Source organism: Bactrocera latifrons, unplaced genomic scaffold (assembly GCF_001853355.1).
Source record: "Bactrocera latifrons isolate USDA-ARS-PBARC rearing strain unplaced genomic scaffold, ASM185335v1 scaffold_120, whole genome shotgun sequence".
In the NCBI taxonomy this organism is placed as follows: domain Eukaryota; kingdom Metazoa; phylum Arthropoda; class Insecta; order Diptera; family Tephritidae; genus Bactrocera; species Bactrocera latifrons.
Genome location: NW_017534631.1, coordinates 488,520 through 515,832, shown reverse-complemented (window position 1 = coordinate 515,832; position 27,313 = coordinate 488,520). Strand labels below are relative to the sequence as shown.

Here is a 27,313-nt window from a genome sequence, read left to right as displayed (position 1 = left end):
TTTATTAACTTTAATTAATATCGTCGAATACAAGAGCAGCATAAGGTGAGCGTTTAATTAAGTGCTTGATATTTATAGCACTTATTTATTGCTAAAGCTAACCATGGTAGAAATCAATGCACACCTGTCTATATATGCAAATGAAATGCCCTGCACTTGTACAACTATGCACATATATGTGTGTGTGTTTGATTATGTGTTAGCCTTTGGAAAATCGTTTGTGTAGAAAATATGTGTAATTAGTTTACATTCAACGAGCCACTTTGCGCGTAAGCAGAATAACGTGTGTACAGTAATGATCCAATTAACAGGTACGAAGGCAATAAACAGTAGATCCTTTGTCTAATGAGTTACACATCGTAGTGTATTGAAATTACCAAATATTTGTAAAGGATATAAATATAATTTGTATACATAGGTTAACCCAAATATTTTAAGAGTTTAGTTTTCTTAATTTTATTGATTGCTATGGTTGATGTTTGCTAACAAATTTTAAAATTTAACTGCTAAGCAACAGACAAAAATTATTGGCTATTTAGTCTAAAAGATTTACTTACAATTTAAAGGTATGGTTCACAATTGTCTTTAGATGGTCTGGCCTGAAAAGTTGTGGTCGGCGTGTGACAATTGTTAGTGCAGAGGCGGCATACCTTAATAGCATTAAAATAATATGTTGCAAAAGTAATGGATTTTATCGAATTCGGTTTCTTTGTAGGCCGGCGGAATTATCGGTCCATATTTCTTCAAAAATGATGCCGGTGAGAACGTAACCGTCAATGAAATTGAAACTTGTGATCTCGGCGTCATTTGGTTTCAATAAGACGGCGTTACTTCCCACATACTGCATCAATCAATGCACTTATTGAGAGAACACTTCGGTGACGTTTTGGGCCAACAAGATCGCGTGATATCACACCGTTAGTATTTTTCTGTGAGTCATCGAAAATTGGACTCAACGGATGGCCCATCTAAGACATAGCCGCGGCCAACAATTGAAAGAGATAATGAATGATAATAAACATTCCCCATTAAATTTAAGATTTCTGTGTTTATTATTAGAAAAAGTAGGGCAACCTCGAAATGGATCACTCTTAGCACATGGTGGTTGGATTCGTTCGTGGTCAATTTCTCATATATTCGTAATTAAGCTGTAGTATATCGAATTTTATACGTTTACTTTTGTTAAGATATCGATACAATCGGTATAAAGTACACCCGAAGTTTGAAAGATCTGACACGATTATGACATTGTGGCGGGGGCAGCTCTCATAAGATCTCTTCGTCAATTTCAAAATTGCTTTTGAGAGCACGTAAAAGAGCTGCCACGATGTCTGAATTTGGTATCCCCGGAAAACTAATACGACTGTGTAAACTGACATTGAGCAATATCGCCAAAATCGCCGTCAGGATCATAAAGGATTTCTCCGAACCGTTCTATATCAAACGACAAGGAGACTCCCTATTGTGCGACTTCTTTAATCTACAGCTGGAGAAAATAATTCGAAATGCAGAGCTGAATGCAGAAGGGGCAATCTTCTAAAAGAGTGTAGTTCGGTTTTCTCCTGCTTGGACAAAGAAGCGAAGCAAATTGGTATTGTAGTGAATTGCAGTCATAACTTTGAAGTCAAGGATAATTTAGTCTATCTTCGAACCAGCAACAACACCAACAACAATACCAGCCTTGAAATCTAAGCAAAATAACTCTTGCCAACAGGTGTTACTTCGAACTGAGTAGGAAATTAAGATGTAGAGTCCACTCTTGACCAACAAACATCAAACTCTACAAGTCACTCAACATCCCCGTCTGCTGTATGCTGCAGTGGCATCCGAAGGGATGAAAAACTTCAGCTCAGTACCCGCCAAGGAAGCAGATGAAGACCTCCACTCCGTTGGAAAGCCCGGAAAGACCTGGCTTTGCTTGAAATATCCAATTTACGCTACATTGTGAAAAGAAGAAATGGAGCGCTATTGTTAACTCAGTTATAACCGCGTAGCGGTGTCTATGCCAGTAAAGAAGAAGAAGAAGTTATAGGGTTAGTAGTTGTAATTGTAAATTTGGTAATTTTTGCGTTGTAGAATAGGAGTCTCAAAATAAGGTCATGCACTAAATTTGGTTTAAAGTAGACTAGTAATTCCCGAGATATTGGTTTCACGTATTGGAGGGAGGGCTGTGCCACGTCCATTCCATTTTTATTTATTAAGTTCTCGCACTTTAGTAGTTTTCAACATAACAGTTATATGGTATGTGAGCATGGTTACTATCCAATTTCAACAGTTTTCACACCATCTGAGGAGGCACTGATAGTATTGGCCCTGGTCTTTGGTAGTTTTGCTGGTATATCTTTCAACGCTTGTAAGATATGTATTACACCGTGGTTACACCCACTTCTTGAAAATTTTCATCTTACTGTTGCCTCTCATCTCTACAAACTTCTGCACTACGTCTAAGCCTTAATTTGTAACTTAGTTATAGCGCTTTATATTCTTTTAATTAACAGGATTTTGTGGGGGTGACAATGATGCCAGGACCAAGTTTCTTCAATATATAGTATCTTAATTTTTACTCAAGTTATCGCTTGCACGGACAGACGGAAGGACAGACAGTCACTCGAAATTCAACACGCCTTGTCTTGCCCAGCCCAATTAGTTTTAAACGTCGCAAACAACCGTAAGGTGAACAATATTATTTTATTTTAAAACAACATATTATATAAAAGTGGTAATCGAAAAATAAATGAAACGATGTGGGTGAATTCCTTCTGTTATCCTCTGTTCATATATGGAATCAAATATTATCTTGTAATAAATAGACAGTCTTTAAGTCATGGTGTGATGATGATGACTGAAGATGTCATCTGCAAAACCTTTTTCAAAAAATGTATGTGTAGTAAGTCCATCAGGGCTTAGGTAGCATCAATAGGTTTCTTGTCACCCTGTATATTTTTATCTCAACCCTTAAGAAATGTAATAAGTGTGACCACTTAAAATTATACAGATAGATCTGAATATAAGTTTCATTAGTTTACAGCATTGTTTGAGGTGGTATAATCGAGAAGATGTTGACCGAAGTTTTTATAGAGAATATGCGAAGAGAAGGCTGGAGGTTAAAGGCTAATCTTTTATAAACTTATTCCGTTTTTAACCCGATTAATTGGTTGTTTTGGCTTACGAAAAACTGATCACCTTACGATATAAAATCTAAATAGTATTGGTGAGGGGAAAACAGCTGAACAGCTTGTCAATCTGCAACTGAGTTGACCTGATTTGCGTGTCGGGTTACAAAAGTGTCGGGGGAACGGCTAGGCTAAATAACTTGTTCTCATTGCAATGGTTCTAGATTTGCGGGATCGGAGCCCAGTATCCTGGTGGGTGACAAAATCCGGTTATTAATGGTTTTTTATACCGATAAGGGAAGACTCGCAATCGACTTTTTAACATGGGAACGGCAACGCAGGTTTGGATCTATATATCCAAGCTTGGATCTATATATCCGAGTCGGGAGGGCATTGCCTCAATATGGCGTATTAATATCCAAAGATTCATCTGAGTGTTGAGTGTTCGTGAGCTAGTGTGAAAGCTAGAAGAACACAATAGAACTCAGGACGCAGTAAAAACATTTATTTATTTCTATTCCTTAACTACTGCATTTAAGCTATCATTAAGCCAGTGTTGCTGCGAATTTAATATCTTTCTTCTCCGCAGGTAAAGTTGTATACTATTATCTAAGGCTTTGAGGTGTTAGTACACATTAAATTCAAATTAATATGCTAAACACTTAAAATTTGACGCTCTTCATCAGCGTTTCGAATTAAATTTCTTTAAATCGAGTGAAAATTGACACATTTAGCTCCTGCAATGACATATTTACTTAGCATTTGAGAGCCGGCGCTAAAAGTGGTTCAGTCATTGCCTTCAGAGATTATTATTACTTACAGCAATATACTTATACACACACACAAACGCCCGCATACATATGCATAGCTGTAGAGGACTTACCGTAAAAAATAGCTGATGGTTCCATTGCTGGTAATAGTCATCGTTGTAGTAATTTATGTACGCCCACCAGGCATAATAGTGTGAAAATATCGACAGCGAGAAGAGCAACAACATCGAGTAGCGACAACGTTGTTGCAATATCAACGCAATCAACTGTTTAATGCATTCATAAAGCGCAATAACAGCGAATACAGTGAGCAGCCACATTTTGAATGAATTTTGTGTGACATTGAAGTAGAGATGCTTGTATGAGGCAACACCCGACTCGTAGGGCCCTTTGAATATGGTGTCCCAGCAGGAGCATGTACAAAAGTGCTTATCAACGTAGCGCGAGTAATTTTCCCAAAAGTAGGCCAACACCAACATGTGAGCGGGCGGTATAAGAGCGGGTGCCAAACTGCCACAGGCGGCAGGCAACCATTTCGTATCGAACATTTTTCTGCCTCCCTCCTCGCGGATACCTTCTCTATGTGTAGTTCAAATATTTTACGAGTGTCGCTGTGGTTCGATGGTGTCGCATCCACTTCGATGTTGGCAATAGCTTCCTAAGTTTCGAGTGCTTATCGGGTAGGGATTGCGTTAAGTGGTTGGGCTGGTGACGTGAGCTCACTTAAATCGGCGTAGAATGCATTAGAAAGCTAGTTACAAGCATTATTTAAATTTATTTCTGTGCGATTGCGTCGCTGTTGTCTGCTGGGCTGCGGTGTTGCTGTGCTGTCTCTTGTTGCTCCTTTTGGTAATAATGATGGATGTGTTGCACTTGTTGAAGACGAACTGTTGACATTGGCGTGATTGACGGTGGTGCAGATTTTCTACTAGATATGATGATTGCTGTCGACAGTCACGCACTCGGCGTCATTACCCAGCCTCTCACTTACTCATATGCACATATACACCCATACAGCAATGCGGTATTTGTATTTTCACGCTTGTTTTCTTGGCGGGTAATTCCTGCGTAGTCGCACGTTTTGGATTTGCCTTTATGAATATTTCATTCTGCCAATGGCTTGAACGGATTTGCTCATTTAAACACTTGGAATATTTACCATCTATGTATTATACTATTTATGATAGGGCTCTATATTCCTTATGTATGTAACTTTAAGTAGGTATATTTCTTTGTACGTTATTTACTAATTCCATTTTTGTTTATCGCTGTAAGAAAAAAAATCGAAAAACGGTTAAAAACTATGGATTTTATTTTAATGAGCATTTTAAAAAAGGGTTGGAATCACTTGTAATGCCTTTGACATGTGGCAACTCTCATTTAAAACTGTTCGCTACTGACAAATGCCTACTTTCCTCATTTACCGAATATGAGCGCCTTTCAATCTCAATGAAATGTAATGAGTATTTTTATTTGCAATATGATTTATGCGACATAAATAAGAAAGATCTAAGGTCGGAGCCGCACATTATAAATTCTCGGTATTTGTTGAAAGGATCATAATCAAAGTCGTATGTCAGTAATAGTGCGCCGAATATTCTCTTCGCGTTCATCGTCGCAGTCGCATCTGAACAGATAAGCGACTTCACAAATCCCCACAAAACCCCCAAAAAAATAATCTAGCGGTATTAAATCACACGTTCTTCGCTGCGCTTAAAGCCCACGATGTGAGATAATGCGTTCACCAAAAGTTTCTTTCTCTAAATTGATTCGTTCGTTGGCTGTATGGCCTGTAGCGCCGTCTTGTTGGAACTAAAGGTCGTCCACATCAAAATCCATCCAATTTAGGTACCATTAATCATGGTTCTATTGCTCCATTGACTCTGGCCCCACTACATAAAGGAGTCGCATGGAGGAAAGAATGGGTAGAGAAAGTAATTGCCAGCAAGCAACGGAAGGCTACAACCTAGCGAGGTTTAAAGAAATTATTAATTTCCCCAGAGACAAATTCCGCGTATTAATCGCATTCTCACCGGATTCTTCAGGCACTAGAAGCTTTTATCCAACATGAGTATTGCCCGGTTTTTGCAACATGGAACTACATTGAGTCGAAAAAGCACCCGGAAATTGTAATAAAATTTCTGTAGTAGCAAGCTCAAGACCCTTGCATCCATATATAGAGATTGGCATCACATCACCTAAATAGCGTCCTGCAAGTTCTTAGAATTTATCCGTGTTTTGTGAATATATGTGACAAAGTATATACCGGTAGCGCACGGTAACCCTTAAGTTGCGGTGTAAACTTCTATAGAGTGGATTTCATTGTTACTAGAAAGGACTTGGAAAAGAGTACAATCCCATTTATTACTTTCATTTCAAACTTTTGATATCTGAAATTTATTCCGCCTATTACTAGCATACAGCCTTCGTCGTGAAGCCTTTAATATTGTATTGGATCAGATATATAAGACAAAGAGCTCGATTCCTATTAACCTATTCCCACTACAATGTTTATTTGTGCTCATAGACTTTCTACAAGGCCACACTTCACCCGTTGTACCCCTGAATTATGTTCTTAAAACTTGTAGACCCCAAATATTATTAAAATTCACTGAAAATTTGAGATTGTTTAATCTGTACTAACTTCATATTTTTCAATAATACAAGTAGTTTTAATGTGGTTTCGCAATAAAATTCCGCCGTCTCATTGAAAAATAAATCATCCTTAGGAAATTTGTTCGGAAAAATTCATTGGTTCTTAAGAAAATTAATTGTACATAACCATTCTCGAAGAAACGGGTATTAGGGGCACTTCTTGAGCTTCTCCACGGATGGTTTAAAGCGTGGGGGAAGGTTGATGGAGGGGTTTACTGTCAGGAGCTCTCTATCATCTCCAGTTTCTGACTTCCTTACTACTGCAATGGCTTCCAGAGAAGTGACTAGATAGCAGAGCGGCAATACTAGCCTTGAACTCATTAACAGTGCGTTCAGGAATGGTCAAAGAGTGCCTAACCTCGCTATCGATAGCACTTGTGGCTTTGTGATAAGACTGGTATGGATGTCAAGCTATGACGGAGTACAGCTGATGATCTAGCAATAAAAGGTACCGTAGAACCGCTATCGGTAGAATGTGAGCGGATCGGTACTCCCGTATCCTCTTGTGTCCTACTCCTAAATAGCTGGGCTAACTTGCCAGGTCTGGGCCACCATCGGTACTTACGCGGTCGTAAAAGCCTTTTGGGAATCGTACCAGACACCATCAACACTTCCTTCTTGACTGTCCGGCTTTTGGGTGGTCAAAACTTAAACACTTGGAAGCGCATACCTTCAGACATCTCACCAAATTAGTTTTACTAATTTAGAGTTCGAACACAGGAGTATCTCTTTTCTATGGCCTCACAAAGAACTGCATATAGTAATTCACGTGGGATCTTTGATCAGCCATCTAAGCTAACCTAATCTATACTCCTACAACTTTAAACTATAGTGTCACTCAATGTCTCAAAATAGGAAAATCATCGAATATGTTTAGTGCTTTAATGCACAAATTAATAATAAAATTGACAGATTCAATAACAACGCTTATCTGAAGGACTAAATTTCTTAACTTTTATTAATCGCTTATTTCCAATCCACTCCATTGAATCAGGTCTATCTGGCTGCACTTTGGAAAGTATACTTCACGCACTCTCTTAACCATATATAGTATATATCGCCACCTGAAATGCAAAATAACGTAGCAACATTTTCGGAAATTTACAGTGACATGAATGAAACACGAAATAAAAAGGAACATGAGTGAAAAAAATTTTAATAATGGTTAAAACTGGTTTATATCTGAGCGCATAATCTGAAAATGTTGAACATATGTAATATTATGTATGTAATTTGAAGTAGTGAAGCGTATTCAATAAGACACCCAATTTCGATTTTTTTGATGATACGTTATTTTGAATTTCAGGTGACGATATGGGAGTTATGAAAATAATTAAGCCAAGCGCAAATACATTTTTCATTTTATTTGTTTTTCTTTAGCTTTTTAATACCAGCAATAATCATATCGGAAAAATTGCTGAATTTGGCCTTGCAATACTTTGGCGGAAAGTGATAAAATTCATAAATTTTAAATCCTCATCCATGCAGTTGCGCTCGTGTAGTGGAATTGTATTTGATGAGTTCGGAAAAAGTTTGAAGCGAATTGAATAAAGTAAAAGTACTTTTTCAATACGAGTACATATAAAAAGTGTAGGAAAGCAGTAGGCTCTATTTTAACGAGGTTTGCTTGATAAGTTAGTGCATTTTTGTTATACGAACTTTAAACTGTAAGTGAGTATGATTGATACTAAGCCATCGGTGAATGAAAGTCCATAGGAAAGTATGGACCGATTTCATCTACTTCGTATCAAACCAAACTTAGAAATCAGCTAACTATTAAGGGCTAGTGTGATCCAATTTGTTTACGAAGTATCGATTGACTTTTATATACGATTTCAATTTTACTGAGATAAATTTCGTACTGCCGAATATATACAGGATAGAGTTCGCTACGGGTTTTTTCAAAACGACCCCACAAAAGTAGACCGATAGGGACAGCAAACGACGCCATATTTTTTCCCGCTCTTTTCTCTTTAGTAAGTTTTGCCATTATGCCATGGAAAGATATACGATCCAACAATATGCTACGTTCATTTATGGACGCCATAGAGTCAGATCAACAATTGGGCGTCCAATGGAAATATTTGAATCCACAGATACAGTACAAAATCTTCCCGTGCTAGTGAAACATAGAAGTGCCCCAGAGTGGAGAATATTATTGAAAACCTAAGTCAGTCTCTCATACGCGGTTCTCAAGTGTTGGGCATCTCTGCGACGTCGTTGTGCCGAATTTTCCGAAAAGATTTTTGTCAACAAGATCAAATTGATGTAAGAACTGAAGCCGCTTGACCAAAAGAATCGTCGTATGTTTGTGAACTGGGCTGAGCAATAACTTGAAAATGATCCTGATTTTCATCGAAAAATCTTCTTCAGCGATGAGGTCATTTATGGCTGAATGGCTTCGTGAATCAGCAAAATATGCGTTACTGGCCAGACAGAAATCCACACGAACTCGATGAGTTATCATTGCATCCCGAAAAAATTACAGTTTGGTGCGCTTTATGGGCCGGTGACATCATTGGGCGGTACTTTTTCTGTGATGATCAAGACTTTGAATGGGAATCGCCACCGCTCAATGATAACCGAATATTTTTGACCCGAATTGGATGACATGTACTTGGACAATATGTGGTTCCAACAGAACGGCGCCACAAGCCACACAGCGAATGGCACAATCGATTAATTGAAAACCAAAATGGCCCAGATTTGACACCATTAAACTATTTTCTGTGAGGCTACGTCAAGTCTATGCCAAAGAGTAAGCGACGATTGATGAACTTCGTACGAACTCGGAAAGTGAAGTTGTAGCAGAATCGGCCGATTTATGCTTGAAAACCGTCGAAAATTGGGTTCAGCGTCTGGACTTCTGCAACCGTGCACGTGATGGCCACGTAACCGAAATCGCGTTCAATACATAATGTATTAATTTAATAAAAAAAAATGTTTGTAGTGGTCTTATTGAAAACACCGTTATAAGCAACTTATATGTGGTCTAGCCAAACGTGGGAACTGATTTCGGTTATTTTTGGTATTGAATGACATATTTAATAAAACATACATCTCATATAAATATTGTCTGATAAATATCTTTTTAGGAAAAATATGCATCGATTTAATTACTTTTAAGCACTATTTTACTTAGTTTACGAACCGAAATTCTTCTTTAGAATTCATATAGGAGCCAGAAGAAAGAATGGACCGACTTAGCTTATTTTATGTTCAAGGCTGCTTAATGTAAATTTTATTACGATGGTATATGGAGTTCCCATAAAATATAAATATAAAAGATCAGGTTGAAAAGCTGAACTGAGCTCCGTCTCTTTGTCCGTCTGTATATACACAAATTAGTACCTCAGTTTTCGAGACATTGATCTGAAATTTTTCACATGTCCTTTTCTGAACGAGCGGAATAAAGTGCTTTTGTGAAAAACTTTTTTACTTTTGACAACCGAAGCTAGCATTTTTTCTTGTCTTAACAAAAATTCGGTGATATTTTAAAACTACCCTTGTTCTTTGTTTATAATATAAATATGTGCCAATGCTATATACGTACGTTGAAAATTTTGGCAGTAAGTTTTTACTGGTGAAACTTCGGTCCAAATGCTTTTGAGTAGAATTTTCAGATGCCAAGTACACATGTATATTTATACCGTAAGTCCAAGAAAAACTTATTTGATTAAGTAAGGAGTTACTTGCACTTGCAGTTGAAAAGTTATCACTTTACTCTGTGAATTTCGAGCAGTGAGCTAACTAAGCAACTTGCACGTTTTCTTCAAGCTGTGAATACTGATATTATTAAGAGTATTCAACGGAGATGTGAGAGAAAGTATTATCAATTAATATTATTGTTGTTCCAAAATCTTCGGTATCCGAATTCCATACAGCAGGAGCAATTTGAATGTGTTTCAACCAGATTTTGATGATGAACCTAGAGATTTTCAAGATTATTGGTGGAATATTGAGTTATTCTCTTTCTCGTAAAACTAAATTGCTTAAACATAGTTTTTAAATGTCACATGGTGTATCGTTTTCGATTTGATCGCCTCTAAGGTATGATCTCGAAGTTAACTGGAGGACTACGGATTGGTTCCACACCAATACACGCAAGAAGTTTAAATTTGTACTTTATTCGCGGTATTTTAATACTCTTGCAACATGCTGCTAAAGAGTTTTGATTGTCTAATGGTTGTTTGTATCGCCTAAAAGTAAACGAGATAGATATAGAGTTATGCGTATGTAAATGATCAGAATGACGAGACAAGTTCAAATACGCCTTTCTGTCCGCCCGTTCTGGATAATATTCGGCCGAATAGATCACATCTAGCACACAGTGAAGAAAATATAGCAGCCGTAGCTGAGAGTGTACACGAAGACCGTGGAGAGTCGATTCCGTGCCGTTAGCAGGAACTCGAACTGACCTTAAATTGAAGCGTGCAAAAACTAAAGCCGCTCGACCTTCCCAAGCGGATATCGCTGGCTCTTGAAAAGTTCCAAGAAGATCCGATGTTTTCGAGCCTAATTTTGTTCAGCGATGAGCGCCATTTCTGATTCGAGAGCTGCCATTTCGTCCAGAAAAACAACGGTTTGGTGTGGTTTGTAGGCCGGTGGAGTCATCGCTCCATATTTTTCCAAAAATGATACCGGTGAGAAGGTAACCATCAATGGTGACCGTTATTGCACCATGATAACAGAATATTAAATGCCTGAAATTGAAGCTTGTGATCTTGACGACATTTGGTTTCAACAAGACAGGGTCACTTTAAACACATTGCATTAATCAATGGATTTATTGAGAGAACACTTTGGTGAGCAGATAATTTCCCATTTTGGGCTGGTCGATTGGGCAACAAGATCGTGTGATATTATAAACTATTTCCTGTGGGGATATGTAAAGTTTAAAGTCTATGCGGACAATACCGCTACGATTCAGGCCTTCGAGCAAAATATCACACTTGTCGCCAGTTACAAGTCGTAATGATCGAACGAATCGTCGACAATTGAACGGATGGACCATCTGAGCCGTAGACGCGGCCAACATTTGAGATAATGTTCAAAAAATGAATGCCAAACAATGTTCTTTCGAATGATAGTAAAAATTGACCATTTAATTTGATTTTTTTTTTCTTTTAAGTAGGGAACGTCGATATTGATTACCCTTTGGTTACTCTTCAATTATATATGTAGTTATTTGTCCATCATAAATTAAGGGTACTATTAAATGACGAAAATTTCAAAAAGCAACGAAACCTTGAGGTTTTGTATATTTACTGGGTATTCATAATGGAAATATAAAAATATGTAAAGTATTTTCTACTAATTATTCTTTTTTATTGCTCTTTAGTTAGCAAACTTTCCACACCCATAATCAAACACACTTTCAGCAACATGTTTTTTTTTGTGGTTTTTTACGAAGAGGAAGCATCGAAAGCCTGGACTAAACCTCCTACCGTCATGTACCCTTCAGCAACATGAGTATGTACATATATATACATGGGTAATTACATAAGATTGCGTGCAAATTGGGTATATTTATTAGCATACTTTCACACTAACAGCACAGTTATCCACTTCATTTGCATACTGGCCTGCCTATCGAAATGTTTAATCAGTCGAGTAGAATTAGACATAGACGAAAGGCTCCTGCGTGTAGGAGTAAGGGGTTTAAGGAAATCACGCCAACCGGATATGAAGCAAACTGAAAAATCCACGCAACGCGCTAAAATATTTCAACGTCTGCTAAGTTTTTATTGCAAGCAACAATGATTACTTAGACGTGTACATAGTTCTCTCCCAATGGAATGCCCAACAAAGCATATAATTTTGCATTCCTACACATTCAAAGTCAAATACACAGCTATATACAACTCATTCATACATATGTATATGTAAATGTATATAAAATACTTATGAATGCAAGTATATACATAAGTACTTATCAGTAGTTTAAGTATCGTATTTTCTTGTTTCCACTTCATTCTTGGCTCCTGTGGCACATTCTTGGCATACTTTCAACGTGCAACATGGTTGAACGTCTCGTCCACGCCACTTGTTGGCACTTGTTTAGTTTTGGATACATGCATGTACACTCGCTTGTACTAAAATAGCCCAATTAAATTTTCTGTCTAATTATAGTTCAACAAAACGATGTGCAAACACACAACCATATATATATATACACATATGTATATATATATAAATGTGCGTGAAATTTGTGTTGCATGCAACTTTCTAAAGCACACTTCAAGCAGGTGGGGATAGCAGTACAAAAAATAAAGTTTTTTATTTTAGCTTATAATTTCTAGAGTACCAAAATTTTTCCCCAAATAAGGCTTGTTAACATATTAGAAAATCAACAAAATAAAAGTCCAAAATTTTTTACCTTGCTTTTGCTAACTCTTTAATTGAATGCTAAGTACATGTTTTACAGGTATTTTGATGGTTTTATCACTTTAAAACTTATATTCGTTTAACGAAATCTTTTCATTCAACGAAGTGTAGTATATTATTTGGAAATGAGATTAGAAAATGTATACAGAAGTACTGGAAGAACAGTTACTCATATAATCCATCCTGGTCTAGTTTGTCAAGAACTTCATGGTGTCACGAAAATATGTTTTCATTTACTTACCTAAAAAATTTAAGTGGTACAGGAAATAAAATATCGAGAATATACTCTCATCCATGTAGTTATCAGACAAAAATAACACAAAATTTAATAAAACAAGATATAAACAAAATGGTAACTTCGGCTGCACCAAGCTTTAAGTCCTTTACAAATCAAAAATTTTCAATATAAGAAATTGATTTTGATTGTTGAGTTTATGTAGCTCTCTATAATTTACTATGTTGTAGGGGAGAAGATTATATTAGATTATTAAATGAGGATTGCGCCGTGACCTTGGGTCTATTGTGTCTTCTCCTAAATCACAAATACTCACATAGCTCCAACATATTGATAAAGTCCGATATTCTGCTGGGTGCTAGAGAAGCGATGCGATCTCTACTCGGAAACAAGAATCCAAGGGCCTTAATTCTTCATCTACAAACTGCTGTGCAGTCGATTAGCAGGTGTTATGGTCTTTCAGGCTCCCTGTCGCAGAACCAACAGTTTACGCAAGAAGTTAAGCCAATATTGTGTAAATGCGACCAGTAGCCTGAGTTTATCCCTAGGAAGGTTAATTACAAATTTATTGGGGAGAAAGGGACGAGTGCAAAATTTCAGATCAATATTATAAAAACTGGTTTCTCATATATTCAGATGGTCATCACTATATCTACCCAGCCTGTCACGCTGATCACTTTTATATAAGGCGTTTTCTAATAGGGGTTTCTAGACCTAGAAAAATGTATAGGAACTGCTACCGATAGTGTGAAAATAGATGAAAATTTGACCCCGCTCATTCTTCATTAAGCGTTACTGATGAAAACTACTAAAAGCGCAATAAATCAATAACTAATTACGGTAGAGACATTAAATGTTACCCCCGAAATGGGCCACTTTTAGGTGAAAACACATATTTCGAGACCCACTCGATCTTTAAACCAAATTTGGTATGTGGCATTCCTCTCACATCTGTATGTCATAGCCGAGAGGCGAAATCGGACTGCAACCACGCCTACTTCCCATATAGTACAGTTTGAAATTCCATTTGATTTCCTCACTTTAAAATACACAAATTAAGAAGCAATTAAGATAACGAAATAAAACTTTGTACGAATAGTGTCTTTAGTGTGTGTCACCTTACACCAAAACTTGCCGAAATTCAATCCAAAGGTGTACCTTTGGCCCCAGGTACCGAATTTGTGGCCACCAATATCTATAGTTGACTTATTACCAAAATATTGGACAATGTGCCAGATTTATAATTCAAATTTAGAGAGAATTCCTTCCTGATAGTAGTATCTCTGTATCTCTAGAAACTCACAATTTTTTCGTAAAGTTTGACATTTTTGATGATATACATACTAGAACGTTATTGTTGTTGTTTACAGTATCTTAAAATGTTCTTCTCGACCCAAAAATAGACTTTAGTGCGTAAATGAACTTAATTCAATTTTTAATGAAGGAGCTCGATCAAGGACAAGTAGTTACCGATCATAGTATGTACAGACACTCGTAGAAAAATTGCAGGAAGGTCGTTCAACAACAGTTGTTGTTACGGAAATTATTCATGCTGTGCGCAAACTGATATTACAAGATTGTCATGTGACCTATCGTGAGATTAAGACGGAATTAGTGAGACCAACATATAGTCGATATTGTAAGTCAACTTGACCGTAAAAAATATTTGTTCTCAAAGAAAGGCTCGTGTCCCTTGGTTTACAGAAACGTTATCAAAATACGTTAGCGCTGCTTCGAAAACGTAGATATACTATTGTAAGTATTTAAAATTCATTTCACACATTATTGACGCATTTCCATGCATGACTTTTCCTACAGGGTATGTTTGATGAATTACGTAAATATATATGTGCTTGTCGGTTGTCTGGTAGCTACTATAAACAATGTCAAGAATTTTGCGGGTCAGCGATTAATTATGCGCCTGCTACCCCAGCAATGGCTAAACACATGCTATATGTAGGTATATACATTCGATTCACTTTATATCTATGCCTAACTGAGCATTTATTTAAAAATAAAAAAATTATAAATTTTTATGCATGTACCTACATATGTGCATAAAAGAAAAAAAATATTCAACTATTTCAGAATATCACAAAATATCTTTTTTTTTGGCAAATGCGTAATTGAATTCTGTAGCAACTTTAGGCAATATCGATAAGTTTTGCTCGTCCTTGTGTGTGTATGAAAAATAAAACGTGATTAAAACCGTTAGGAAGTGCGAAATAAGTATAAAGGCATTGTGAAAATTAATATTTTATAAAAATTATACTGACAGTACAAGGAAATACAAGTAGGCATCTCTTATTTTAGTCTATTTTTAATAAATAACACAAGTATTTTATATTTAATATGTAAACATTTCAGAATGCCACGCGGCAAACCATTAACCCTTGCGGAAAGGGGGAAAATTGAAGCGTATCATGAAGAGGGAAGGTCGATCGCGATATTGCGAGGCGTTAAACAGATCTAGCTGTGTCATCGACAACTTCATAAAAATGGGCCATCTATATGGAAAAAAGCGACCAGGACGGACATCAAGGATCAACAACAGGACGAAAAGGGAGATTTCGAGGCTTGCAGTGAAGGAAAACTTAAGCGCTAAAGAGATAGTTGGAGAAATGGACTTAGGAGTAGGTGTGCGACGCGTACAACAAATTTTAAAAAAGGATTTAACTCTCTCCTAGGAAAAAAAGTTCCAAACCAGCACTGCTACCTCGGCATAAATTATCTAGATTACGGTGTGCTGAAAATATATTTGTTGGGATGAAGAATGGAAAACTGTAATTTTTTCGGATGAGAAGAAATTTAATTTGGATGGGCCGGATGGTGCAGACAAGTATTGGCGCAAGAAAGGCACTCTCAAGCAAAAACGTCAATGCCGAAACTTTGGAGGTGATTCCCTAATGGTTTATGCGGGAATAAGTTACCGAGGAACCACACCTATCTGCTTCATTAGCACCAAGCTGGACTCTGATTATTATATCCAGCTTCTAGATGATGTCTTAATATCGTTTGGAGAAGATATATCTGTTCCAGAATATATTTTTCAGCAGGACAACGCAGCAATCCATCGTTCAAGGAAGACAAAAGAATTCCTATTATCCCGCGGAATTCCAACTCTCGATTGGCCTGCGATTAGTCCTGACGTAAACTCAATTGAGAATCTCTGGTCACTGCTAGCGAGTAAGGTTTTCAGTCATGGACATCAATTTAAAAACATTAAAGAGCTCAAAGTAAAAATTCAACAAGAATGGAGGAACATTCTCTCATTAACTCAATGCCAAAGCTTTTGGAAGAAGTTCTAAGCAATAACGAAGGACATACATACTTCTTATTAAATTAATAAATATTTACCTAAGAAACTAGATTCGAATTTTTTTTTTAATTTTTCCTAGCTCAAAGGGTTAAAAATTTAATTTTTGTTCATTTGTTTTTAAATCGTTCTGAAATACATTAATATAGTTTATAAATAAAATCACAAAATATTAGAAAGTTCCTTTTTTAAGAAATATTCTTGTAGTGCCTTTATACTTATTTCGCAGGGTGTATGTATGTACAAACATTATACGTGGGTGTGTCATTTGCAATTTATTATGCTGTGCGTGTTGACGTCATAGTTGCTTTATTTAGTTTATTTCGCTTTCTAGTTTATTAAAAATATTTATTTATTTTTAGTTTTGATATCATTTTTATTTCTTTTATAATTGTTTATAGCATAGTGCATATTTGTTTATTTTTTGTAGAGTTTATTTGATGCTTACTCTATATACATATATTTGGATGTTTACACGTTCTTTAAATGAAATTCAATGTGAATAAAATATAGATTTATATAGATGTAAATAGAATCTACAAATGAAAATATGTATATTCTTAAATCACTGCTCTTATTTTACAATGCTTTCAATTATATCCTAAAGATGATTATATAATTGATACGGTCCAAAAGTGTTTTCCCTTATTTCCTGAAAAAGCAATGCTTAATTTACACATGAAATGCTTTATGATCCTTTTTTTGTAAACTAACACAATTCTATATTTTTTAATACCTAATAGAAGTCATATAGATGGTAGTAGTAGAGTAATAGTATTATCTATGCATGTATCAGTAAAGCGTGGACGGGTCCTCAGCCGCACTTTTATTGGAATTAAAAAAAAGCAAAATTTCCCGCACATGTCGACATTTCGGCTCAAAAAGTAACATTTTCAGTTGAGAATAAGTTTGGGATACAAACAGATCTCTACAAATATTTTGTTGGGTTAATGTTGACACAAATGTCCAAGATCGATATAAAACGATTTAATCGACCAGTCCTCGACCCTAGAGACATCTATTGGACTAACTAATAAACGGAGTGAGCTCTCCTGCTCTGGAGATTAATCCTGACGGATTTTCATTTTGGAGTGACAGATCGGTGAAAAACTCCTGCAACAACACTTGTAACTCTGAGTGAAATTTAGGCAAAATAGTAATTTGGGATAGCATACAGTTATTGGTTTCATAAATAAAAAATTCATCATATGTACATATGTATGTATGTATATTCCGTTGGTAATTAACTGGGTTCATATTTCCTATACAAACTTTTTGAGTTTTCTCTATGAATGAAAAGAGATCATTTATTTTTAAAATTTTAATTTTCATTAACTATTCAGAGTCATTCCTTTCTGTGTGAATTAGCGTACTGCATCGACATCCAGGCAAATATTATCTTGCGAGCGAAATTCATTACGAATCAATTTTGGAAACCTTAAACTAATTTTAAAGAAAGACTAGATTTGGGTGTAGCTGAACATAACCCAGGGTCTAAACAATGCTCTGGTATGATTTTATTTAATGTCATTGACTTAACATTCAATGTCAATAAGATATCTAATATATTGGTCACAAGGGAAGATCTAGACTGATTGCATTTAACTTGGGGATTAAACTGAAGTATGCTTGACCCATGAATACAAGTGCACGCAAGTGAGGAAAGTTCTCTGAGCGTCATTCACCTGGGAATGGCCAGAAAAGATTCCTTTACTTATGCTTCAAGCATCTCACGACTTTTGATCCGCCTCTGACGAAGTATCCTCTGGGAGGCGAGTTGAAGTGAGAAGGCGAAATTTCTTTTCCCAGGGTTATGGGTTTGGAATCCGCCACGTAAAAAACAACCGCAATGAAAGGACACAACAGCCTCGGATAAGATACCCCTCTTTTGATGACGACCACTGTAAACGCATTAAGTATTCGACGGGCCCGAAATATGGTTATCTATAGTACTAGATTTCAGCACAGGAAAATTCATCAAGCTATCTAGCTGTCTCCGGATCGAGTAGTCACAAATCCGATTGATCATGTTATGATAGACGGATGTTGTGTTTTAGACATGGTCCGAGCACTGACTCAGACCACTATCTTTTTGTAGCGAAGATACGCACCTGCCTCTGTGCAGAAAAAAACGCACGGCAACAAGCACAAAGGGATTGCTCTCTGAGAGCACTCACAGAAAATCGGTATAAGGGAATTGGGGGACGGCATTTCAAATTCCTTACCTACGGTTGCTCACAAAACCATCGGCCGAAAGGAGTGACAACGAAAAGTTTGAAAAGCTGGCCGACAGGGGTAATGCTGAAAAATTCTACGAAAAGATGCGGCGATTAACAGAAGGTTTCAAGTGCGGAGTATACTTTTGTAGAACATCGAAAGGTGATCCCGTGACTCATGCCCAGATATCTATAAAATTATTCAGGGAACATTTCTCCAGCCTGCTGAATAACAGTGAAAGCATAACATTAGGAGAAGGTGAATCCGTCAGGATCGGGACGGTCCTCTCCGATACGTTCAATACCAAATAAGGTTTTAGACAGGGCGACTCCCTATCGAGTGCCTTCTTTAATTTACTGATGGAGAAACTAATTTGAGTTGAATAGAGGCGGTACAATCTTCTGAAAGAGTAAACAACTGCTGGCGTACGCCGATGATATTGATATCATTGAACACAACAACCGCGCCATTAGTTCTGCCTTATCCAGGATGAATAAGAAATTAAAGCAAATATTACAAAAATTAACCTTCATCTAATTTATATATATTACTTAGGCGGTAATTGCTGATTAGGAGAAACTACTAACTGATTTTATTGAAGTCTAATCTAATTTTTTTTTATTGACTAGATAGTGTTATTTAGTTTAATGTTTATATTTATTACTGTTTTATATTATGCGGTCTGGTAGTCAACGAGGGCAAGACGAAGTGTCTCCTTTCATCAAGAAAACAGTCGTTAAATTTTTCTGCAATTATATCTATTTTAGGAGAGATTACTCAAATATTGGCGGATATATCCAGCATAAATTTACCTAGAAGTTCTAAAATCTTTATACTAGGTATATGAGGGCTTAGAAAAGTATTGACCCGATTCAACCCATTTTTGACACAATGAAATACTATTGCCACAAAAGGATCCTGTTTGAATTTCAATTTCATATATCACATATTGAACGATATTTTCGGTAAAAAGTCAACTACTGGTATCGGGTCCACATATTCGGTACCTAGGGACTTGAACAGTTTTGGTTGAATTTGGACAATTATTGGTTAAAAGGTGGCTTACTTTAAGGGAACTATTAACGCAAACCTTTATTCCGTTATATTAATTAATTCTTTATTTGTGTAATGGAAAGTGAAAGAACCAAATGGAATTTTAAATTGTGTCCGATTTCGCACATTTTTACATGACTGACATAAGAATACGAAAAGAATGTTAAGTTCCAAATTTTGTCGAAATCGGTCATTCGGGTTCCGAGATATGGCACTTCACCATATAGTGGGCGGTGCCACCACCATTGTCCAACTTTCACACCGGCTCCAATAGAACCCCCCTATACCATCTATATACCACCCGTATAGAATAATTTAGCAGGATTTCAGTATTTAATTAAAAAAAAAAATAAATAAAGCAGAACTAATTTTATGAAAATGACCAATTTTTTTCAACGCTTTTTTTTTTAAAGGGGGCGAAAGACGGGGAAAATGTTTAACCTTATATGTTAAGCGGAAACTCTGTAGTTTATTGAGAAAAAAATTCATATCTCGACCTCGCCCGACACTATAACAAAAACACTAATTTGTAGAAAATTAAAAAAATGTTTTCCGTTTTTTAATGATTCGTTGTTTTCCCGAAAAAATACAAAATATTACTAAATTAATTTTTATATTTAATATTAAATACATACCATGTTGTTCAGAATCCATAAGAAATATTTTCCAGAATTAACTTAACGCAATACAAAAACCTCTTGCAATATGGAGAACAATAGAGAGTTAGGCGAATAAACACGTGCGTTCTGAACGAAGTCTAGGTTCCGACTACTTGTGTGGCAATATAGCGGGCTGAAGGTCATTAATTTAATCGATTCATTGTAGAACGGTTACTCAGGTACTAAAAATTCAATTTTAAATAACATCGCTGAAGTTTGCCGTAGAGAAATATCACTAGAAGAATCAATTCAGTGATAAATTCAAAATGTTACTCCTCATTCTTAGCCGTACTTTTGTCGCATTTTTTAGCGTCGGACCTCAAAATAGCATTTCGAATATTTTGAGTTACGACACGTTATTTCGAAAATCTGGTAATTTAAAATCATAGAGGTGATGTTTTTATATGACATTCATGCCGATTTAAATTTCTGAATTGCCCTCAATAGATTTAAGAACCATCCGACTATCTTCTAAGTTTATTTTCCTTTTATAATCGTACAAGTAAAGTCTTTTGTTAATTATTGGACCATTGGTAAATTCTTTTCAAGTACATCTTTACTTACATAGTTAAATTTGCATATCGAAGGCAAAATATGTATGCCTAAGGAGTATAGTACAACAAGTGTAGAAGCGATTTGGTATGTGAAAGCTCGCCGTAATATCCTGTCAACGGAACTGGTTTTACCATTTTTCAAACGTGCAGAATTGCACATACTAGTACATATTGTATTTATATAAACACATATATATAAATTTATATACATGTATGTATGTATATATGATACAWAAGTTTGAACGTAAACGCGCATTCGCGGTAAGTTTCTTGCTACTGAAGAGAAAATCATTACGCGCCAGCGGCTTCCGGCAACTTTGTAAACTTTTAACGGTACAATTACACACACAACAGTATGCAAAACTGTTCACGCAAATACATGTACACGCATGTATGTGTGTTAAAGTTTTTACTTTAGGAAATGTTCGCTGGTTTCTGAGCTTTCTTTTTAAACTGCCGCTCCATCCAGACGCCCTTTTTGGCTGGCAAATACATTTCAGTTCGTGTCTGCTCCATTTTCCACGCTTTTATTCAACCCATTATTGTTTTCGTTTATTTTTTAGAATTTGTCTTTTTTTTTTACCAAGCTTCGCACTTGCAATATCTGACAGTTAAATTGCAGGCGCGGCCGAATTTTTTTCCTTTTCTTTTTGTAATTTTACAGGCACACACTGCCGGCAGGAAATGCAATGCCATTGCCAAACGTTAAGTGCTGAATATTATAGCAATTTTATGCCCTGAGCAAGGGGTATTAAGTTTATCACGAAGTTGAGTCGATATAGACATGTCTGTCTTTCGGTCTGTCTGTAAATATAGGAAATAACATAGCTTTTCTCATGGGTCATGGGTTATTGTGTAAGGCAATGGTGCAAAATTCGAAGGAATTTTCCAGTTCTGACAAATATAACATATAGCTGCAATACAAACTCAAAGATCGAAATGATGTTCTTGTAAGGAATCTTTTGTAATTTGTTGTGCAACCGAAGTAAATGTTTTTTTATTTTAATTTGGTTTATTTTTAGTGGAAACATTTCCATTCTACTCCATATTAGAAAACATTTGTTAGAAATATAATATGAGTGCCAGAGGCCAAATAATCATAGTAATTTTTAAAGTAGCATTTTTCAACACTTTGAAATTTGGAACAAACTTATTTTCATGTTCATTTTACGCCAACTGACTCAGTGAAATGATCCAGGATGGATATCTGTTATTGAAAAATAGATATATTGACAGGCTATCTAGATTCCAGACTTTAATATCTCAGTATTTTCTAGAGTTTCGGAAAAGCAAGTCCCCGGACCACTCACGAGCTCAAGACATAGATTCTGTATCGAACGGCTCGGGGAGACCCTTATCGCATCAACTCTCCCACCCTACTTGTTAAGCTCTTCGTAATTACGCATTTCAGCCTCTCTCTTCTTTGTTTGCAAATGCGTTCTCTCTTCAACTCTCGGTATCTGACCCATACCGCACGCGTTGTGGTCGATTGTAACGTTGCACGGTAGGCAGTCTGCTTTTTCTCCTCTGCAACATGTAACTCCTCATCGCACCAGCTGTTCTTTTGCATTTTCCGAAAGCCAATGGTCTCGGTTGCAGCTGTGAGTAAAGAATTGCCGTCCTACAGTTCCCTTATATCCAGTAGCTGATGAGGGCTCTTAGAGAGCAGGAGTGCAAGACGAGTAGATAATCGTTCGGCTGTCTGCTGTGGTTGCTACATAGAGGCGGGTGCGCATCCTGGCTACGACAAGATAGTGATCCGAGTCAATGTTAGGACCTCGGAGCATATAACACGGGGCATACATACACTGGAGACGCATCTTCCAGTTATCACAACATGATCGATCCGGTTGATGCCTTTTCGGCTTTATTCCTATTCTTGAATATAGTACTACAGATAACCATATTTTGGGCCCCGGCGAAGTCAATCAGTCTCAATACATTGATGTTTCATCATAGATGCTGAATTTACCCACCGTTGTGCCAAAGATAACTGGCGTTAAAGTAGCTAAGCACGATTTTGATATCCCTGCCAGCTCTCATTGGTACGTGGTAAGCGCTCGTAGAAGACGTCCTTGAAGTGCGGCTAGACGTTGATTCACCGTTGTGACTGCCACGGCCCGGCGACGGAGTTTCAGCACAAACTCCACACCGAATTTGCGCTCCCCTATATGGTCCCTGTAGTAAATGCCACAAGGTCTTACTCGTCTCAATCCTTGTCCCATCTATTGCACTTCTTTGACGGCGGTGATGTCAGGTTGTACTCTTACGAGGACATCAACCAGCTTCCCAATTAAGGAACCGGACATCCCTGGTGCATTTAAATCGTAAATACGTTTGCAGTGTATAATATATGCTATTGCATAATTTTCATGGGGGTGTTTTTTAACGTGGCGGGTCTGAAACGCAGCGCACACCCCTTGGGAGGGATGAATGAACAACCATTACATTAATATAATTTGGCAGTTTGCTGTGGTTTTTGGTTTGGTGGAATCATCGGTCCATACATATTTTTAAATGAAGCTATTGAGACCGTTACTGTTAATGGAGCTCGGTATAGGTCTATGATAACCACCTTTCTATGGTCGCAATTGGAAGAAGTTAGGTTTGACAACATCTGGTACCAATAAACGGTACTACTTGCCACACAGCACGTGCAATAACCGAATTATTGCGAGAAAAGTTTGGAGATTTGATTATTTCGAGAAACTGTGATATTGAATGGCCCCAAGAAGTTTTGATTTAACACCATTAGAATGCATTTTGTTGGGTTATTTGAAGTCATTGGTCTTTAGTAATAAAATAGATTCTTTCCAAAGTTTCAGCTACGTGTTTCCAAAAGGGGATGTTTGTATACAAGCTATTGTGAGCAGTTACTCGTGAGCATTTATTGGCCATATTTCACACAAAGTTTCACTTAAAGCAGCCACATGACATGTTTTTAACTTCCCTTTATTTAGGTTGTGGACTTCTGTGCATGTTTCTTTTGTAGGCGTCCAGTTCCAGTGATATGGAATTTATTATGATATTTTGGTATGGGAAGAGAAGCGCGAACTTTTATAGTGTGCTATATGCGTCTAGACGTCGTTGTCATGTCGCCAGGGAGGCTAAATATCGTCATTAAGAGTGTGTAATAGAATATATATAAATGTTGTAAAAAGAAGTGAATGCAGAAAGCTAAATTTAACTTTCATGGAAATAAATCGCAATGGTCTATTTATAGCAGAGAATTAATAAGTTATTGTGCTGGAATTTTCAGATTTGCTACTTATTGATTGTGAAGTTATTAAAACTCTAAAGTGCGCTGGCTTATGTATGCGATCTCTTATAGAGGATCTCGAATCGACAATTTATGATAATTTCGGAACTGCAAACGATAGTTTAAATCACTGAGCAGAATTTGAGAAGATGACAATTGTTACTCGAATTTCGATTAATTTTTAGGAAAATAATTTGCTAAATGGTTTTTTAGTGGCTAAATAGTATCCCTAAATGGTTAATAGACTTTCACAAGCAGTGTTTCTCATAAAAAATCATATTATTGTATATAGTCTTGCCACACCCTCCAATTATTAAAATCAAATTTGAATATTTTATCGGCTTGGGAATTGGCGAAAAAGAGCTGAATACTCGAGTTAACTTTCCTTAAACAAATATAAACAAATAGAATAGATGATGTATGAGCCCTCCCATGCATGATCCGGCAGTTATTCATTGGATTTTACAACAAGGCAAATGTGAATGAAAAAATTTGAAAAAATTCCAAGTAAGAGAATACAGAACATACGCTGAATGCTGTAAGTGATGCCGTATTATTTCCTAGTAAAAAGATAAAGCAAAAACCACAATATTTTGAGGGTATAACCGATGCTGAGCAACAAAATTGTGCGCCCACCGTAAAGTCCGGCATAACACAATTCCGCGTCACACGCACTCACATAAATTGTTGTTGGTCTATGCCTAAGGTAGGCAAAAAATAAAGTTATTCTACGACATTTTTGTTTTTATAACAAAGCAAAACTACTGATCCAAACACGTATGTACGTGTAGAAGGTTTGATGTGAGAACACCGGCGCGTATGAGTGATTTATGCCGAGTACGCTCATTCTTTCGCAGCTGAATGTTCATCATACGCCCAGGCGTGTGCGCCGGTGCTAGTGACGGCTCATTATTTTTAATTTAATGTATCTACGCCTCGTAAAAAATGCAAAAGATGCAAAAAATGCGAACTTTTTTTTTTGATTTTTCATTTTTTGGACGTTGATAAACTTAAATTTCTTTTCGTGAAATTTCTGAATGATTTTTAATACATCTTAATAAGAATTTGAATTACCACTTTTGGCAACTGCATTGATAGCTGGGATATTCCTTTTGGGCAATGTAAAAGGATATTAAATAGTTATTGGTTGGGTTTTAAGTAAAATCGTTTTTTCTACATTTACCTTTCAGCTTCTAATTTCTTAAGGATTACACCTAGTCTGCTCGTTTAAAAGCGGTGATTTTTAGGATTTTTCGTAAAGAAAACTGCCGCAGGAAAAATTTTAAAATCATTGTTATGCGTAAAACACGCTCTTAATGTTTATTGAGATAACTCAAATATTGGCCGATATATGCGGTACAAAGGAAGTTCGAAAATCTTAAGCATATGCGGCTAAGGGAAGTATTGGTCCGATTCAACCCATCTTTGACATACAGAAAGTTTATTTCCTAATTTCAGTTATATATATATATAACACATTGATCGACATTTTAAATCACAAGTCAAATATATAGGTACCTAGGGGTTTGAACAGTTTTTGTTGGATTTGAATAATTTTTGATTATAAGCTGGTACACACAAAAGACATTATTCGTGCAAAGTTTTATCCCGTTATATGAATTGCTTCTTAGTTTGTGTACTGGAAAGTGAAGGAATCAAGTGCAATTTAAAATTGTGCTATATGGGAAGTAGGCGAGATTATTGTCCGATTTCGCTCTTTCATATAGAAATATGAAAAAATACCATATTCCAAATTTTGTCGAAATCGGTCAGTCGGGTACCAAAATATGGGACTTCATCAAAAGGTAGGTGGTGCATCGCCCATTGTCCAATTTTTCATACCATCTTGGCAGCAGATTTTACCGCTCTGGCGCATATTGATTTATCGCGCTTTTAGTAGTTTTGAACAGTACCGTTATATGAGGAGTGAACGGGATTTTCATCCGATTTGGTCCATTTTCACTTTCATAATATAGGTAGGACTTTTTGTAAAATTCGTGCTGAACTTAATGATGCATTAAAGCTATGTGACTAGACTTGAACCCATAGTTTGCGAGCTCAATGAAATTATTGCCGTTTTTTATTTAGTGTTGAGTGAATATTTTCCATTATGAAATAATGCACTTGTGAGCAGCCACCTACGACTTTGATGACAGCAACATACGGTAAAAAGGTACTGTAATAGGCTGCTAGAATGAAGCACAAGTTTATGGAGAGCTTCTGTTAGAATATTCCCTCTTAACCTATATTAAGAATTTATACTCATCGCTAACCTTTGATGGGTTATTTGATGTTATATACAGCAAGGTGCTTTCCAAAGTAAACAGGACTTAACAAAAAAAAAAAAAAAAAAAAACAGAATAAATGGTTTTTTCGGCAAAATCAATTAATTTTGTTAAAAATAGTCTCCTTCTGCTTTAGTACAGCAAAAAGCATGTCGAACGAGAGTTTAGCTCGTTGGCCGGTTTGGCCGCCAGTATGCAAAAGGTGAATACGGGTCGGTTAGCTATTTTTGGTCGTCGGTCAATTTTTGCGGAACAAACCGTGCACAAACCTTTTGTAAGTCCAAAAGTTCGGTCAAAATGCGATAAATCGATGTTTTCGAGATGTTCAGTTCCATTTTCATGAATTTCAATGAGGACTTTGGCTGATTTTTGATGAATGCACGCACAGCTTCGATGGAATTTCCTTTGATCAGTCGGTGATTTGGATTGGCCCACATGTTGATCGTCATTTATGTCCTCATGACCACTTTCAAAATGTTGAAACCACTCGTGTACTCTGCTACGGGATAGGCAATCATCGCCATAAACTTGTTTCATCAATTGAAACGTTTCGGTAAAAGTTTTACTAATTTTAAAACAAAATTTAATGTTGGCTCTTTGTTCGAAGCTCATTTTCGCACCGAAAACACAAACATACTGACACTTAAAATGGAATAACTTCATTTCCAATCGATGAAATGTCACTGGACAATCGATAAAGATACCAGATCAGAGTTAACAACCGCGCGCCAGTCGTTTCTTCTTTTCGCTACGTGGCGCCAATTAGATATTCCAAGTGAAGCCAGGTCCTTCTCCACCTGGTCTTACCAA

The 27,313-nt window shown here is 36.6% G+C and overlaps 1 protein-coding gene across 3 annotated transcripts in view; it reads right to left on the bottom strand.

The window, feature by feature from the left end:
* The window catches only part of LOC108978335, a 43,353-nt gene that overhangs the window by 5,917 nt on the left and 10,123 nt on the right, over positions 1–27,313 (bottom strand). For 2 of the 3 annotated variants that reach the window (XR_001994099.1, XM_018948559.1), the window contains exon 2: positions 3,997–5,151. Coding sequence is in view for 1 of the 3 variants with exons in the window: in XM_018948559.1 (XP_018804104.1) it covers positions 3,997–4,431 (435 nt within the window). In the remaining 2 variants the exon portion in view is untranslated. Of the gene's footprint in view, positions 1–3,996; positions 5,152–7,491; positions 7,558–27,313 lie in introns of those variants that run through there. The other variant, XR_001994100.1, reaches the window with a different exon arrangement.